Genomic DNA, 15,352 nt, shown 5'->3' with positions numbered 1-15,352 from the left:
TTGTGGACTTCAGGAAACAGCAGAGGGAGCACCCCCCTATCCACATCGACAGGACAGTAGTGGAGAGTAGTGGATAGGGTAGTAAGTTTTAAGTTCCTCTGCGTACACATCACGGACAAACTGAATTGGTCCACCCACACAGACAGCGTTGTGAAGAAGGCGCAGCAGCACCTCTTCAACCTCAGAGGCTGAAGAAATTGGGCTTGTCACCAAAAGCACTCACAAACTTCTACAGATGCACAATCGAGAGTATCCTGTCGGGCTGTATCACCGCCTGGTACGGCAACTGCTCCGCCCACAACCGTAAGGCTCTCCAGAGGAAACAACGGATCACCGGGGGCAAACTACCTGCCCTCCAGGACACCTACACCACCCGATGTCACAGGAAGGCCATAAAGATCATCAAGGACAACAACCACCTGGGCCACTGCCTGTTCACCCCGCTATCATCCAGAAGGCGAGGTCAGTACAGGTGCATCAAAGCTGGGACCGAGAGACTGAAAACCAGCTTCTATCTCAAGGCCATCAGACTGTTACACAGCCACCACTAACATTGAGTGGCTGCTGCCAACATACTGACTCAACTCCAGCCACTTTAATAATGGAAATTGATGTAAAAATATATCACTAGCCACTTTAAACAATGCTACTTAATATATTGTTTACATACCCTACATTACTCATCTCATATGTATATACTGTACTCTATATCATCTACTGCATCTTCCCATCTTTATGTATACATGTATCACTAGCCACTTTAAACTATGCCACTTTATGTTTATATACCCTACATTATTCATCTCATATGTATATACTGTACTCTATATCATCTACTGCATCTTCCCATCTTTATGTATACATGTATCACTAGCCACTTTAAACTATGCCACTTTATGTTTATATACCCTACATTACCCATCTCATATGTATATACTGTACTCTATATCATCTACTGCATATTCCCATCTTTATGTATACATGTATCACTAGCCACTTTAAACTATGCCACTTTATGTTTATATACCCTACATTACTCATCTCATATGTATATACTGTACTCTATATCATCTACTGCATATTCCCATCTTTATGTATACATGTATCACTAGCCACTTTAAACTATGCCACTTTATGTTTATATACCCTACATTACTCATCTCATATGTATATACTGTACTCTATATCATCTACTGCATCTTCCCATCTTTATGTATACATGTATCACTAGCCACTTTAAACTATGCCACTTTATGTTTATATACCCTACATTACCCATCTCATATGTATATACTGTACTCTATATCATCTACTGCATATTCCCATCTTTATGTATACATGTATCACTAGCCACTTTAAACTATGCCACTTTATGTTTATATACCCTACATTACTCATCTCATATGTATATACTGTACTCTATATCATCTACTGCATCTTCCCATCTTTATGTATACATGTATCACTAGCCACTTTAAACTATGCCACTTTATGTTTATATACCCTACATTACCCATCTCATATGAATATACTGTACTCTATATCATCTACTGCATCTTCCCATCTTTATGTATACATGTATCACTAGCCACTTTAAACTATGCCACTTTATGTTTATATACCCTACATTACTCATCTCATATGAATATACTGCCGTGTCTTTACTATCATTAAATTGAAGACTTAGTTTTTATCAAAGATTCCCATAATTAGTCTTATGCGATTAAACTGAATAATCATGTAACTGTAATTAACTAGGAAGTTGGGGCACCAAGGAAAGTATTCAGATTACAAAGTTATAATTTCCCAATATAACCTTTCAGATATTTTCATAACTGATCAATAGTCTTCTGATTAATGATTTATTTACTTTACCTCACGTTAGTCTCATTCCAAACGTTGTAAATTGTTGGTTATCTGCACAAACCCAGTCTTCACTATGAGTCATCCTTACATCAATTGTCTCAAATCATTTATTTATTACTAACTAAGTAATTCATGGAAATGCATAAACAAACAAACATGGTAAAAGTGGTTACATGAAATGATAGGAAAATGAACCGGCATGTTGGCTTGTTAGACAAAGGGGAAATGGGGGGGTCGACTAAGAAGTCACTACAGAGTTAATTATAACAATTAAAATGCTAATCCTTTACACATGAACTTCTCACTCATCCGGGAACAATTGCAATCAATATATATATATTTACGCTCAGTGTGTCGTCTTGATCGCTGGTGAAAAGTTTGTGTCTTTCGTAGAATTGTCCACCTCTCTCCATCTCTCTCTCTCGGTTAGAGGGGATAGTTCAAAGTGACATTCGTTATAGAATGGATGTTTCGGCAGTTGTCGTTCTTCGCGTTCAATGATACTGAATTCCTAGCTGCAGATTAAGAGTTTAACCACGTGGTATGGTATGGTTAAAAGATTCAGCAATGGTCTACAACCTTTGTCCCCCTCCTAATGGAGAAAGTTGGGTTTTATTCGGAATGGCAGAAATGGTCTGCCCCAGGATGTCTGACCCTAACTGGGTTCAGGGGCGGTCCTCTGATTTAGTTCAAATCCAATTCCCTTTTGAGTTTTCCTTCATTAAACAGTCCGAAATCACATTGTAAAATTGTGTAAACAGTATCATACTCACTCATTCATCTTATACAACAATTAGATGTAAACCTCATATCTGAGGCTATTAAAAAACAGCGTTATGGTAATGTGGCCATATCGTCTCCCATGACGTTCCCAAGTTGTGACAAACGGACCAGTTCGTAGCTGGATTCTTCACCCATCTTTTACACTTACTCCGAAATTTGTTCGTACCTCAAGTTCTGTGAGGTGGAAGGATTTCCTTTGTCTCCATGAAAAACTACTCTATAACTGTGTGTCCATGATGTCTTCTCAGAAATGTATGACCTCTGACCACAGCAGCCTAGTTGAAGGAGGCAAGGGGGAGGCAGGGAGAAGGGTTGCTATACTCAAAGAGGCCAACGTCATGATAATACTGTACTCTATACCATCTACTGCATCTTGCCTATGCCGTTCTGTACCATCACTCATTCATATATCTTTATGTACATATTCTTTATCCCTTTACACTTGTGTGTATAAGGTAGTAGTTGTGGAATTGTTAGGTTAGATTACTCGTTGGTTATTACTGCATTGTCGGAACTAGAAGCACAAGCATTTCGCTACACTCGCATTAACATCTGCTAACCATGTGTATGTGACAAATAAAATGTGATTCTCTCTCTCTCTCATGTCTTCAAGGCTCTGAACTAAACACGCTCTGCTCGGTTTTCCTGCAGACGATAAACATAATAACACTGAGATCAGAGGTGATGTGAAGCTCATTCTAGCTCATATATGAATACGATTTAGATTGTATTTCATTTGGCCTACAGGTCCAAAAAACCTTACACACAGCATTGTATATCCCTCTTCTTACTCTCTACATCCCCCTCTCTCCCTCTCTCTTCCCGCTAACTGGCTGCATAGCTGTCATGCTAGGGTCAAGTTCATCATCTAGCCGTTATTCCTTGCTAGTTAGCCCGGGCTGGTTCCCGTAGAGACGGCGTCCATCTTGTCCTGAGCAGTCAGAGCTAGAGCAGCTGGCCCTGTGAAGACGGGCTGTAATGAGATAGCTCTTTCCAGCCTGGTCATGTCCTTTCCTCGCGGCTCTACACACACACACACACACACACACACACACACACACACACACACACACACACACACACACACACACACACACACACACACACACACACACACACACACACACAGACTCCACGGCTCCACGTCTCAGGACCTAATTGGTTTTGGCTCTTCTGCCCTCTCCATAGAAGGGTACTGGAGAGCCTCGTGTAGGGTGGCCCCGACCAAGACCACAATATCGTCAAAATATAGGAGCTGCCACTACTGCACTGTAGCTCAATAAATAACTTTTTGTTAGGGTAGGAAAAAATGAGTGGATATTGTTCTATTTCTCTGCCCGAGTTCTTTGTCCAGCGTCCTGTGCTTTTGTGAATGAGGATTAAAAAAAATACTGTTATACAGGACGCTAAGACTGAGACCCGCTACACTGTGAATTTCCAGTTTCAATGAACGTAGCACTACCATGAGGGTTGTAGTTGGATCAATACAGTCAATATCCTCACCAGTGTTCTAAAGTGGAAGTGTAGCAGTCCTTTGTGTATGTTTTCTTTCCTTGCTAAAGCGGGGGATTCTCACTCCACACTGTCAGGGGACAGGGTAGTTAATAAATGATCATAAGAACACATCAATGACATTCAACCACGCTCTACAGACAGACACACTGGAGCTGGGAACAATAGAGATGATTTTGGCTTGATGTTCAACACTGAACACGGATGAAAGCTCTCTGCTTGTATCCCTATGACTCATTTGACAGACAACAATGAAGTGTAGAGAAGAAAAGAGGAGAGAAGAAAAAAAATACACGCTTCTAGCTCTCCGTCCATCCATTGGAGGTTTTGGGGAGATTTTCTGAAAAGTTCCATTATCTAAAAAAAAAAAAAAAAGTATATATATTTTCTAAAAGGTTTTGCAGTTTTAGTTGAATGTATTCTGTCAAAGTTTTACCCCGGTGTGAAAGTGAAAGTACAGGCTGTATTCCTTCCTTCCCACGCATGGAACTACAATTAAGGTTTCTCATAGACTGAAAAGGAGGGGACCTTGGAAATACTTTCAGGAATTAAAGCGAAGAGATGAACATTGACGGCGAAGAGTGGAGACCTTATCAAGCTTTTCATTAGACCACCCGAGGATTCATGGAGGACAATGGAGGTGACCTGCGTAGTGGGAGGCACTATGTGTCATGTCATACCACTCTGTGCTCTGTTCTAACAAACCTAACAGAATGGTAAATCTAAGCGCAGGTGGGAGCGCTGTAGGTCCAGGGTTTGTGTCAGAAATATTTTAGCTATTTTCACCATCACAATTATCGGCGCACTTGATGGCGTTGGCGCGAAAGGGATGTGTTTGATGAATAAACAAGCGGGTGGGTGTGTCGAGGCGTGGCCTCTCACTGGCCAATCAGAACGTGCTTCATGGCGAAATATGTGGTTGCTTCAAGTTGTGTATTTTTGGTCTTTTATGGATCGCCTTGGAATCAACTCCAATTCCAATGTTAGTCAGTTATAGTTTATTAAATGGCTTACAGAAACTAAATAACACAATGTAGACCAGGTCCTTTTGACCAGGGCCTGTAGGTGCACTATATTGTGCCATTTGGGACGTTGGCCTAGACTATCCTATTCATCAGAGCAGAAATGGTGGGACACACATGTCCTCGGAAGCTGCAGGGTTGCCAACGTACCTCATCTTCACATGAGAGACTGATTGAAGACGTAAAGATGTCTTTTGATATCTGTCCTACAAAGTGTTCAAAGACTTGTTGTGGCTATTTTTCTACATTCACTTCAGCTGCTCATTGAAAACTGAATCACAATAGCCCGACAGCAACTGAAATGAGATTTTCTCGGGCCAATAACAGTCCCTAAATGTGTTACTTCACAGAGCGTTGTCACAATGACTTACAGTACTAGAGGGGATGTTGTTGGTAGGCAACCACAGAACACGACGTTTCTAGATAAGAGAGGCACTCAGTCTGAGTTGAGAGGATGAAAGAGACACTAGTCTGTTTGATATCTTGCTTGCATTCCGAGTCAATCCCTCCATGGTGATGACTGATGACTGATGACTGATGACGGACCAGGGCGAAAAGGAGAGAGAAACAGAGAAGAGCAACACAACAGGGAAAACATCATCGACGTTGAGACAAATCTGAAGCATCATGTTTTTGGACTAAGAAAATAGGAAATATCCGCAGCATACTTACACGTTTGAATAAATCCAAGCAAAGTCATTCAATGGCCTCTGGATAGAATCAAGCGATAACACAACGTCTGAAGTGGGTTGCATAATAAGTAGGTGCTCGACATGAGACAAACCATGCCTCCTGAACGACCCCCTATTCCCTAAGTGTGCACTACTCTATAGGGAATGCACCATATAGGGAACAGGGTACCATTTGGGACAGAACCAGAATGTCCTTTAGATGACTGTGGGCTGTAGGGTGTAGAGACTCAAGCTGAACAGAACAGGAGAACCGGTATCAGATGCAGTCCGCACGATGTAGCATGTGATTGCTGCTACAGGTACGGTTCCTTATTGTCTTCCTTCCCCTGGATCTGCAATGCACCACCATCTGGGTGTGCATGTGTGTCTGGGTGTGTGTATGAGAGTGAAAGCAAGAGAGATAGGTAAGGAGACGGGAGAAAAGGAGAGAAAAAAGAGACGGGGAGTGAGAGATAATGAGAAGATAAAGGAGAGCGGGAGAGGGGCAGAGAGAGGGAAGGATAGCGCTAGGAAGTGCGCGAGCAGGAAGGTGCTCTCTCCATCAGCATGAGTTTCTGTCGGAGTCAGAGAGCACATCGATAACACCTGAACACTGGAGGGAAGGAGGGATACACACACACACACACACTGGGGGTCAGTGGAGGGGTCATCCAAGTGTCCAATCTCATGCTGCTGAGAAAGGTTAGATCCTCTGCAGGGTTCTGTGAGGAAGGATCATTAATACGTGCACCGGCCAGTGTGTGTGTGTGTGTCTGCATGAGATATCTCCACGCCTGGTGTGTGTTTTCCCTAGATCGTTCTGAAACCTCACTACTGAATTAGGCTCTTCCTCTCGCTGGATTGATTTTCCGCCTGTGTCAGTAAGCAGGGGGATCGGGCCTATCGGATCAGCACAGCTCCTCTAAGTTGCATTTGATTGGTATGGATCCCTGGCCCCTGCTGCGGCCATGTCAAGGGCACTGTGGATGGTCCGACTCAATGCCCTCCTAACGGGTGCAGATGAGCTACATACTAAACTACAGCAAGGAATAGAAGTGTGCTTCTACTGACGCACACTGACTTAAACTCTCTCGTCGTCCCGTCGCTCACACACACACACACACACACACACCTAACTTTATCCAATAACATCCGTAACCTTGCTATGCCAGACATGATGTAGTATAAGAGGCTGTAGCTGAACAACACAAAACAACATACGTCTACAACTTTATCTACATCGGTCGCCAGCAAAAAACACATTCACTCCTCTGCTATCATTACTATTAACCTCCTGTTCAACTCCAGAGGGGCAGAAATCGATACCAACATGCTGCTTCTCTGTGTAGTTAGCTTGAAAGCATCCCGTCGAGTAGCCCCGGGCCTGTTGAAGACGAGATACTAGATGTAAACAACATCAACAGCCCTACAGAAATTCATACTGTGGCCTCTCGGCATCGAAAAACCAGCAGCAGTCAATAGGAAGAAGATTTACTGATCTCTAGTAAGTAGTCTGGTAAAGTGCAGTTTGTCAGGCCTTGCTCTCTGCTCCGTGGCCTTCGACATTCATCTCAGTCAAGTGGGCAATGACATTTAGCTCTATTAAAGGAGGTTACTGTCTAAAATGGTGGTGAAGTACTATGTTAGCCGTGTGTTTAGTATTCATCAGGGCTAGAATGGCCATAGTAGGACTTGAACCTGAAACCTTGTGTTTATCGGCCCAATAGCTTATGGATTTCTATTTCTATGAAATCTATGGATTTCACATGACTGGGCATGGGCGCAGCCATGGGTAGGCTTGGGAGGGCATAGGCCCGCCCACTTGGGAGCCAGGGCCACACGCTGGGGAGCTGGCCCAGCGAATCAGAATTAGTTTTCCCCCACGAAAGGGCTTTATTAAAGAGAGAAATACTCCTCAGTTTCATCAGCTATCTGGGTAGCTGACCAGATGAAGCTTGTTTACACATTGCCTGAGGTTGTGAGTCCAGTTGGACGTACTGGCATATTCTCTAAAACAACGTTGGAGGCGGCTTATGGTAGAGAAATTAACATTCAGTTCTCTGGCAACAGCTCTGTTGGACATTCCTGTGGTCAGCATGCCAATTGCACGCTCCCTCAAAACTTGAGACATCTGTGGCATTGTGTTGTGTGACAAAACTGCTAATTTTAGAGTGGCCTTTTATTGTCCCCTGTACAAGGTTCACCTGTGTAATGATCATGCTGTTTAATCAGCTTCTTGACATGCCACACCTGTGAGGTGGATTGATTACCTTGGCAAAGGATAAATGCTTACTAACAGGGATGTAAACACATTAGTGCAGAACATTTGAGAGAAATAAGCTTTTTGTGCATTTGGAACATTTCAGGGATCTTTTATTTCAGCTCACGAAACATGGGATCAACACTTTACATGTTACGTTTATATTTTTCTTCAGTATGGCTATGGATGCTACAGTATTTACAATATTTCATTTGTATTCAATCCATGTGGATTTTGCTGAAGCCACTGGAGTGGTAAAGTGTTGTTCAGTGTCTGTGATTGGACGACAATGCCACTGTATGAATACAATTTTGACCTGATGCACTTACAGTCTTAAAACTGCCTCGTGGACGCAATTCATTTTGGATCGATCAACACAAATTATGCAAATCACGGGAGTTGAATGGAAACACAACAAATGAGCAGGCGGCGAGATGAATAAATAATACCATAACCAAAAGAAGCAGAAAATACATATTCAAATGAACTGTCTAATGTTATTTAGTGGGAGATGTACCGCCTACTTACAGTATGCTCTTCGGGGGCCGAGAGGAACAAAACAGTCAAATAAGCACACCACTCATAAAAACAAGTTTAAAGCATTACTGGAGTCTCAAGTCAAGCTCCAAGTTGTTTACCATCTGCAGCAAGCACAAAGTGTTGTAACTATGTTAGGAGAAGGGGATGGATACCCAATGGCACCTCTAGTTAAATAGCTCCACTGCGTAATGTACAGTGCATTCGGAAAGTATTCAGACCCCTTCATTTTTGTTCATATTTTCTTACGTTACAGCCTTATTGTAAAATTGATTCAATTAACTATTTTGCTCAGGTGGGAGCGCTGTAGGTCCAGGGTTTGTGTCAGAAATATTTTAGCTATTTTCACCATCACAATTATCGGCGCACTTGCTGGCGTTGGCGCGAAAGGGATGTGTTTTGATGAATAAACAAGCGGGTGGGTGTGTCGAGGCGTGGCCTTACACACAACACCCCATAATGACAAAGCAAAAAACATTTCATTTTATTATTCAGACCCTTTGCTATGATGACTTGAAATTGAGCTCAGATGCATCATGTTTCCATTGATAATCCTTGAGATGCTTCTACAACTTGATTGGAGTCCACCTGTGCTAAATTCAATTGATTTCTCATGATTTGGAAAGTCACACACCTGTCTATATAAAGTCCCACAGTTGACAGTGCATGTCAGAGCAAAAAACCAAGACATGAGGTCAAAGGAATTGTCCGTAGAGCTCCGAGATGGGATTGTGTCAAGGCACAGATCTGGGGAAGAGTACCAAACACTTTGTGCAGTATTGAAGGTCCCCAAGAACACAATGGCCTCCATCATTCTTAAAATGAAGTAGTTTGGAACCGCCAAGACTCTTCCTAGAGCTGGCGCCTGGCCAAACTGAGCAATCGGGGGAGAAGGGCCTTGGTCAGGGAAGTGACCAAGAACCCGATGGTCACTATGACAGAGCTCCAGAGTTCCTCTGTGGAGATGGGAGAACCTTCCAGAAGGACAACCATCTCTGCAGCACTCCATCTATCAGGCCTTTATGGTAGAGTGGCCAGACAGAAACCACTCCTCAGTAAAAAGCACATGACAGCCCACGTGGAGTTTGCCAAAATGCACCTAAAGGACTCTCAGACCATGATGAACAAGATTCTCTGGTCTGATGAAACCAAGATTGAACACTTTTGACTGAATTCCAAGCGTTACGTCTGGAGGAAACCTGGCACCATCCCTACGGTGAAGCATGGCGGTGGCAGCATCATGCTGTGGGGATGTTTTTCAGCGGCAAGGATTGAGAGATTAACAGCAAAGTACAGAGAGATCCTTGATGAAAACCTGCTCCAGAGCGCTCAGGACCTCAGACTGAGGCGAAGGTTCACCTTTCAACAGGACAATGACCCTAAGCACACAGCCAAGGCAACGCATGAGTGGCTTCAGGACAAGTCTCTGAAGGTCCTTGAGTGGCACAGCCAGAGCCCGGACTTAAATCCGATCTAACATCTCTGGAGAGACCAAAAAAAATAACTGTGTAGCAACGCTCCACATCCAACCTGACAGAGCTTGAGAGGATCTGCAGAGAAGAACGGGAGAAACTCCCCAAATACAGGTGTTCCAAGCTTGTAGCGTCATACCCAAGAACACTTAAAGCTGTAATTGCTGCCAAAGGTGCTTCAGCAAAAATGTCTAAACTAGGTTTTTCTTTGTCATTATGGGGTATTGTGATGCCATTATGGGGTATTGTGATGTCATTATGGGGTATTGTGATGCCATTATGGGGTATTGTGATGTCATTATGGGGTATTGTGATGTCATTATGGGGTATTGTGTGTAGATTGATGCGGGGGGGAAAAAACAATTGAATCCATTTCAGAATAAGGCTGTAACGTAACAAACTGTGGAAAAAGTCAAGCGGCCTGAATACTTTCCGAATGCCCTGTATAGAATATTATGCACACATAATAAGGCACAAAATAGATTAATGTAGCATGGCCATTAGCAGGAAAAGGAAGCAGGATAAGTTAAGATAATTAGCAGAGAAATATGAAGAGAGTATTAGTAGTATGAACTATTTCAGTGAGAGCCAGTAAAGGGAAGTATCACTGAGGAGGAATAGCATGGGTAACCCTACGCACTCTGTGGGAGGACTGCTCTCAGAGAGGATGGATCATGGCTCATGGAGGACACTAGGGGGGGAAAAAAACGGGGCAAAACGTCAATCATTTCACTAACTACTTCATGAACTGCCCTGTAGTCAAAGCATAATGAATGTTCAAGATGTCCTCTGATAAGGAGTGGGGAGAGAGCAAAAGGAGGCAAAAGGAGGTGGCTTTTGATGAGGGAGTGGTGTGTGACTCGAAGTTGATGCTGATGTTGTGGATATGGCTAAGAAGAGAGAGTGTGTGTGCGTGCGTGTCTGCGTGTGTGTCTGCGTGCGTGTCTGCACGCGTGCGCCCGTGCTCTACTTACCATTAAAGTTGACAGCTCTGATATGGCTGAGTAGTTCCTTGCCATCGATGTTGGCCATCTTTGGGCACAGGCCTGGGTATCCATAGCAGAGTTCCCGGTGCATCCGGTGCAGTGCATGGGCCATAGCATACACGGCATCCATCACAAACTGCACCTTCCCCTCCTGCTCGTAGCTCGAGTCCCGACCAACCTTCTCCAGACCTGGGAGAGAGACAGATGGACAGTTAGCTACACTGTGGGTGGAAACATCCAAGTGTCTATTTGGCAAAGATGCTAAATGTATAACATTACATTATAATAGCATTTTCGTGAGAAAAAAAAACACTGACCTTGGTCACACTGCTTTCACACAAACACAAACATCTGTCACATGTTGTTTTATTCAGTTGAGCGCACACACAGTGACACACACACACACTGACACACGCGAGCACACATGCGCACACACACACGGAAAACTCGCTTTCTTTCTAATGCAGTTGAATATGTGCTTATGTAACTGATAGCATCATTAGCATAATTAGCTCATAAAGAGGCGAAAAGCACAAACTCCTTGATGCATAAACATGAACATCTCTAATTTATTAGGATGCCTTTCCACCATTTTCATCAACGTTATTAAAGTGGAACTGCAAAAGAAAATGGAAAAAAAGGAATTTAAGAAGCAACTAATTTTTATTGAATTCTTTCAGCTTTTAACTCAGCGTTTTACGCAGTACAAGCCCTCGGGCAAAAAAAGCAAAACATTTGTAAATAAAAAACTTGCCCGGGCTAGGTGAATTAACAAGAGTCTTCAATCAATACGCGTGTCTGTGTGGAATTAATAGGCTCAGGAGAAGGAAATCCATTTCAGTTTTATAACGGCTTCCACACAGCAGGCAAGTCTCACGTGAAGGTGATGCATTAGCAGGAGCAGGACACACACAAAACACACACACACACACACACACACACACACACCTGGTTATTCTCTATGAAGGATACGGTCCAAATTACAGTAACAGGGGACGGAGGCTGACTTCACAAGAGACCAAACAACTAAGAAGGACATTGTGGGCCCACTGGAGCCATCATAGAAGTCAGTCCCAATAGTTAAAAGCCACTCAAATCGACAGGACTCAAATCCGAAGTCCTGCTTCCCCCACGGTCCGGAGCCATTCCACTCCTAGGTAATCCCACCAGGTATAGGCACTGACTGTAGAGGAACTGACTCAGTTTATCCCAAATAGGATCTGTGAGCTTATCCTATCGGAAAGAGCTCCCAGTGCCTTAGAGCTTATAACATGAATAAAGAAGTCCACTGACATAACCCAAGCCAGTAAAGAAACACTGGGGACAGGCGCTGAGCCATCAGACTCAATCTGAATTCCATCCTGGCTTTGGCTTGACACGCTGGAGCGATAGCTACTGTATCGCTACTAAGCCCCAGACACACTGTCCCGCTGGTATAACGGATTTTGGAGCCAGGCGCAGGAATACACAATAGGGGTTTTTAATACACCCAAAACAAACATGTGTACAAAAACACTGGGCTGTTCCCAAACAAAGGAGCGAGGGTAAACCTCGTTGAACTACACGGGACAATACGCAGGATAACAGCTGCACCAACGTATAGGTACTCACACCACCAACGGACATGGGAACAATAACCGACAAAGAGAGAGGGAACAGAGGGCACATATACAGTTGAAGTCGGAAGTCGGATGTCTACATACACCTTAGCCAAATACATTTTAACTCAGTTTTCTTCACAATTCCTGATATTTAATCCGAGTAGAAACTCCTTGTCTTCGGTCTGTTAGGATCACCACTTTATTCTAAGAATGTGAAACGTCAGAATAATAGTAGAGAAGGATTTATTTCAGGTTTTATTTCATCACATTCTTCACATTCCCAGTGGGTTAGAAGTGTACATAAACTCAATTAGTATTTGGTAGCATTGCCTTTAAATTGTTTAACTTGGGTCAAACATTTTGGGTAGCCTTCCACAAGCTTCCCACAATAAGTTGGGTGAATTTTGGCCTATTCCTCCTGACAGAGCTGGTGTAACTGAGTCAGGATTGTAGGCCTCCTTGCTCGCACACGTTTTTTCAGTTCTGCCCATAAACCTTCTATGGGATTGAGGTCAGGGCTTTGTGATGGCCACTCTTGTACCTTGACTTTGTTGTCCTTAAGCCATTTGTCACAACTTTGGAGGTATGCTTAGGGATAATGTCCATTTGGAAGATCAATTTGCCACCAAGCTTTAACTTCTTGAGATGTTGCTTCAATATATCCACATCATTTTCCTACCTCATGAGGTGGAGGGACTAGTGAAGTGCACTAGTCCCCCCTTCAGCAAAGCACCCCCACAACATGATGCTGCCACCCCCACAACATGATGCTGCCACCCCCGTGCTTCATTGTTGGGATGGTGTTCTTCGGCTTGCAAGCGTCACCCTTTTTCCTCCAAACATAACAATGGTCATTACGGCAAAAAGGTTATATTTTTGTTTCATCAGACCAGAAGACATTTCTCCAAAAAGTAAGATTTTTGTCCCCATGTGCAGTTGCAAACAGTAGCCTGGCTTTTCTATGGCGGTTTTGGAGCAGTGGCTCCTTCCTTGCTTAGCGGCCTTTCAGGTATCTTTACAATGTCCTTTGCTGTTGTTCTGGGATTGATTTGCACTTTTCTCTACAAAAGTACGTTCATCTCTAGGAGACAGAACGCATCTCCTTCCTGAGCGGTATAATGGCTGTGTGGTCCCATGGTGTTCATACTTGTGTACTATTGTTTGTACAGATGAATGTGGTACCGTCATTTTCTGGAATCTTCCAAGCTGTTTAAAGGCACAGTCAACTTAGTGTATGTAAACTTTTGACCCACTGGAAATGTTATACAGTGAATTATAAGTGAAATAATCTGTCTGTAAACAGTTTTCGGAAAAATTACTTGTGTCATGCACAAAGTAGATGTCCTAACCGACTTGCCAAAACTATAGTTTGTTAACAAGATTTTTGTGGAGTGGTTGAAAAACGAGTTTTAATGACTCCAACCTAAGTGTATGTAAACGTCTGACTTCAACTGTATAACATACTAATCAGGGGAAATGGGAACCAGGTGTGTGTAATCAGACAAGACAGTCCTGGGGTTGATGATAATGAATCCCGTTCAGTGAAGCCTAGAAAGCCGGTGACGTAAACCTCCTGAACTGGTGAACAGAATGAGCATCAGTACCAGGGGGATCTGTGACACACACAGCATAAACCCTACAGTCACACACACACACACACACACACACACACACACACACACACACACACACACACACACACACACACACACACACACACACACACACAAACACACACAGCAGGCTTACGGTCCAGCCAACCATATAGCCAATCACCCTGTTGAGCTGCTCAAAAAGAAAATGGCATCCATCTCATCTCAGTCCCCAGAGAAGACTACACAGGGTGCATCCTATTCCCTATATAATGTACCCATAAAGTAGTGCACTATATAGGGAATAGGGTGCCATTTCTGGCGCAGGCATGGAGGACTAGATACCCTCTGCATTCCCTCTACTGACTTACAGGGGAGGGTTGGTGGAGCTACTGCCGTTACAGAAAACAATGCTGTTACATTTCCTTCGATTGCATCATTACAGTTGAATCCCCCCTAGCTGACTGGCTGGCAAGGTGAGGTACAGCAGTTGTCATGTCTACTGTCTGTCTGTCCCTGTCTGTCCCTGTCTGACACACAGGAGATCCAACCCTGGGTCGGCAGGTAGCCTACTGGTTAAAGCGCTGGGCCCGTAACCGTAAGATTGCTGGATCGAATCCCTGCGCTGACAAAGTAAAAATCTGCCATTAACCCACTGTTCCCCGGTAGGCTGTCAATGTAAATAAGAATTTGTTCTTAACTGTCTTGCCTAGTGACACACTGTCGCTCACACATACTGCAGCCATTCCATCACTGTCAGCTCAGACAATGCCAGCCCTGCTAAATTAAATTTGCCCGTTCTGCTATGCTTTAATAATCTGGAAGAACACATGCGGAAGGCAGGGAGAATTTACATAGCTCATTGTGAATGTGTAATAATAAGCCTGGCTGTAGAGGCAGATATTTGTTCTCTTACAAACTAGCACACACACACACACACAAAGAAATGTACACACATAAACAGCATGCTAACAGTTATCGTAGACTTCCAGTCATTGTGCTAAGGCTAGTGGGTTGACGCATCACTTGAGTGGGTTGAGTCACTGACGT

At 43.5% G+C, this 15,352-nt stretch overlaps 1 protein-coding gene across 4 annotated transcripts in view; it reads right to left on the bottom strand.

Moving 5' to 3' along the window:
* LOC110490742 (metabotropic glutamate receptor 8) overlaps positions 1-15,352 on the bottom strand; it is a 332,500-nt gene that overhangs the window by 34,610 nt on the left and 282,538 nt on the right. For 2 of the 4 annotated variants that reach the window (XM_036944571.2, XM_036944570.2), the window contains exons 7-8: positions 11,098-11,298; positions 10,764-10,814 (exon numbers count right to left, since the gene is read on the bottom strand). In XM_036944571.2, the coding sequence (XP_036800466.1) occupies positions 10,764-10,814; positions 11,098-11,298 (252 nt within the window). The remainder of the gene's footprint in view (positions 1-10,763; positions 10,815-11,097; positions 11,299-15,352) is intronic. The other 2 variants (XM_090200388.1, XM_036944572.2) reach the window with 1 other exon arrangement.

The sequence above is a fragment of the Oncorhynchus mykiss genome, chromosome 15, assembly GCF_057628025.1.
Source record: "Oncorhynchus mykiss isolate SJ-2025 chromosome 15, ASM5762802v1, whole genome shotgun sequence".
NCBI classification, from domain to species: domain Eukaryota; kingdom Metazoa; phylum Chordata; class Actinopteri; order Salmoniformes; family Salmonidae; genus Oncorhynchus; species Oncorhynchus mykiss.
This window is presented reverse-complemented; position numbering and strand designations above follow the sequence as displayed.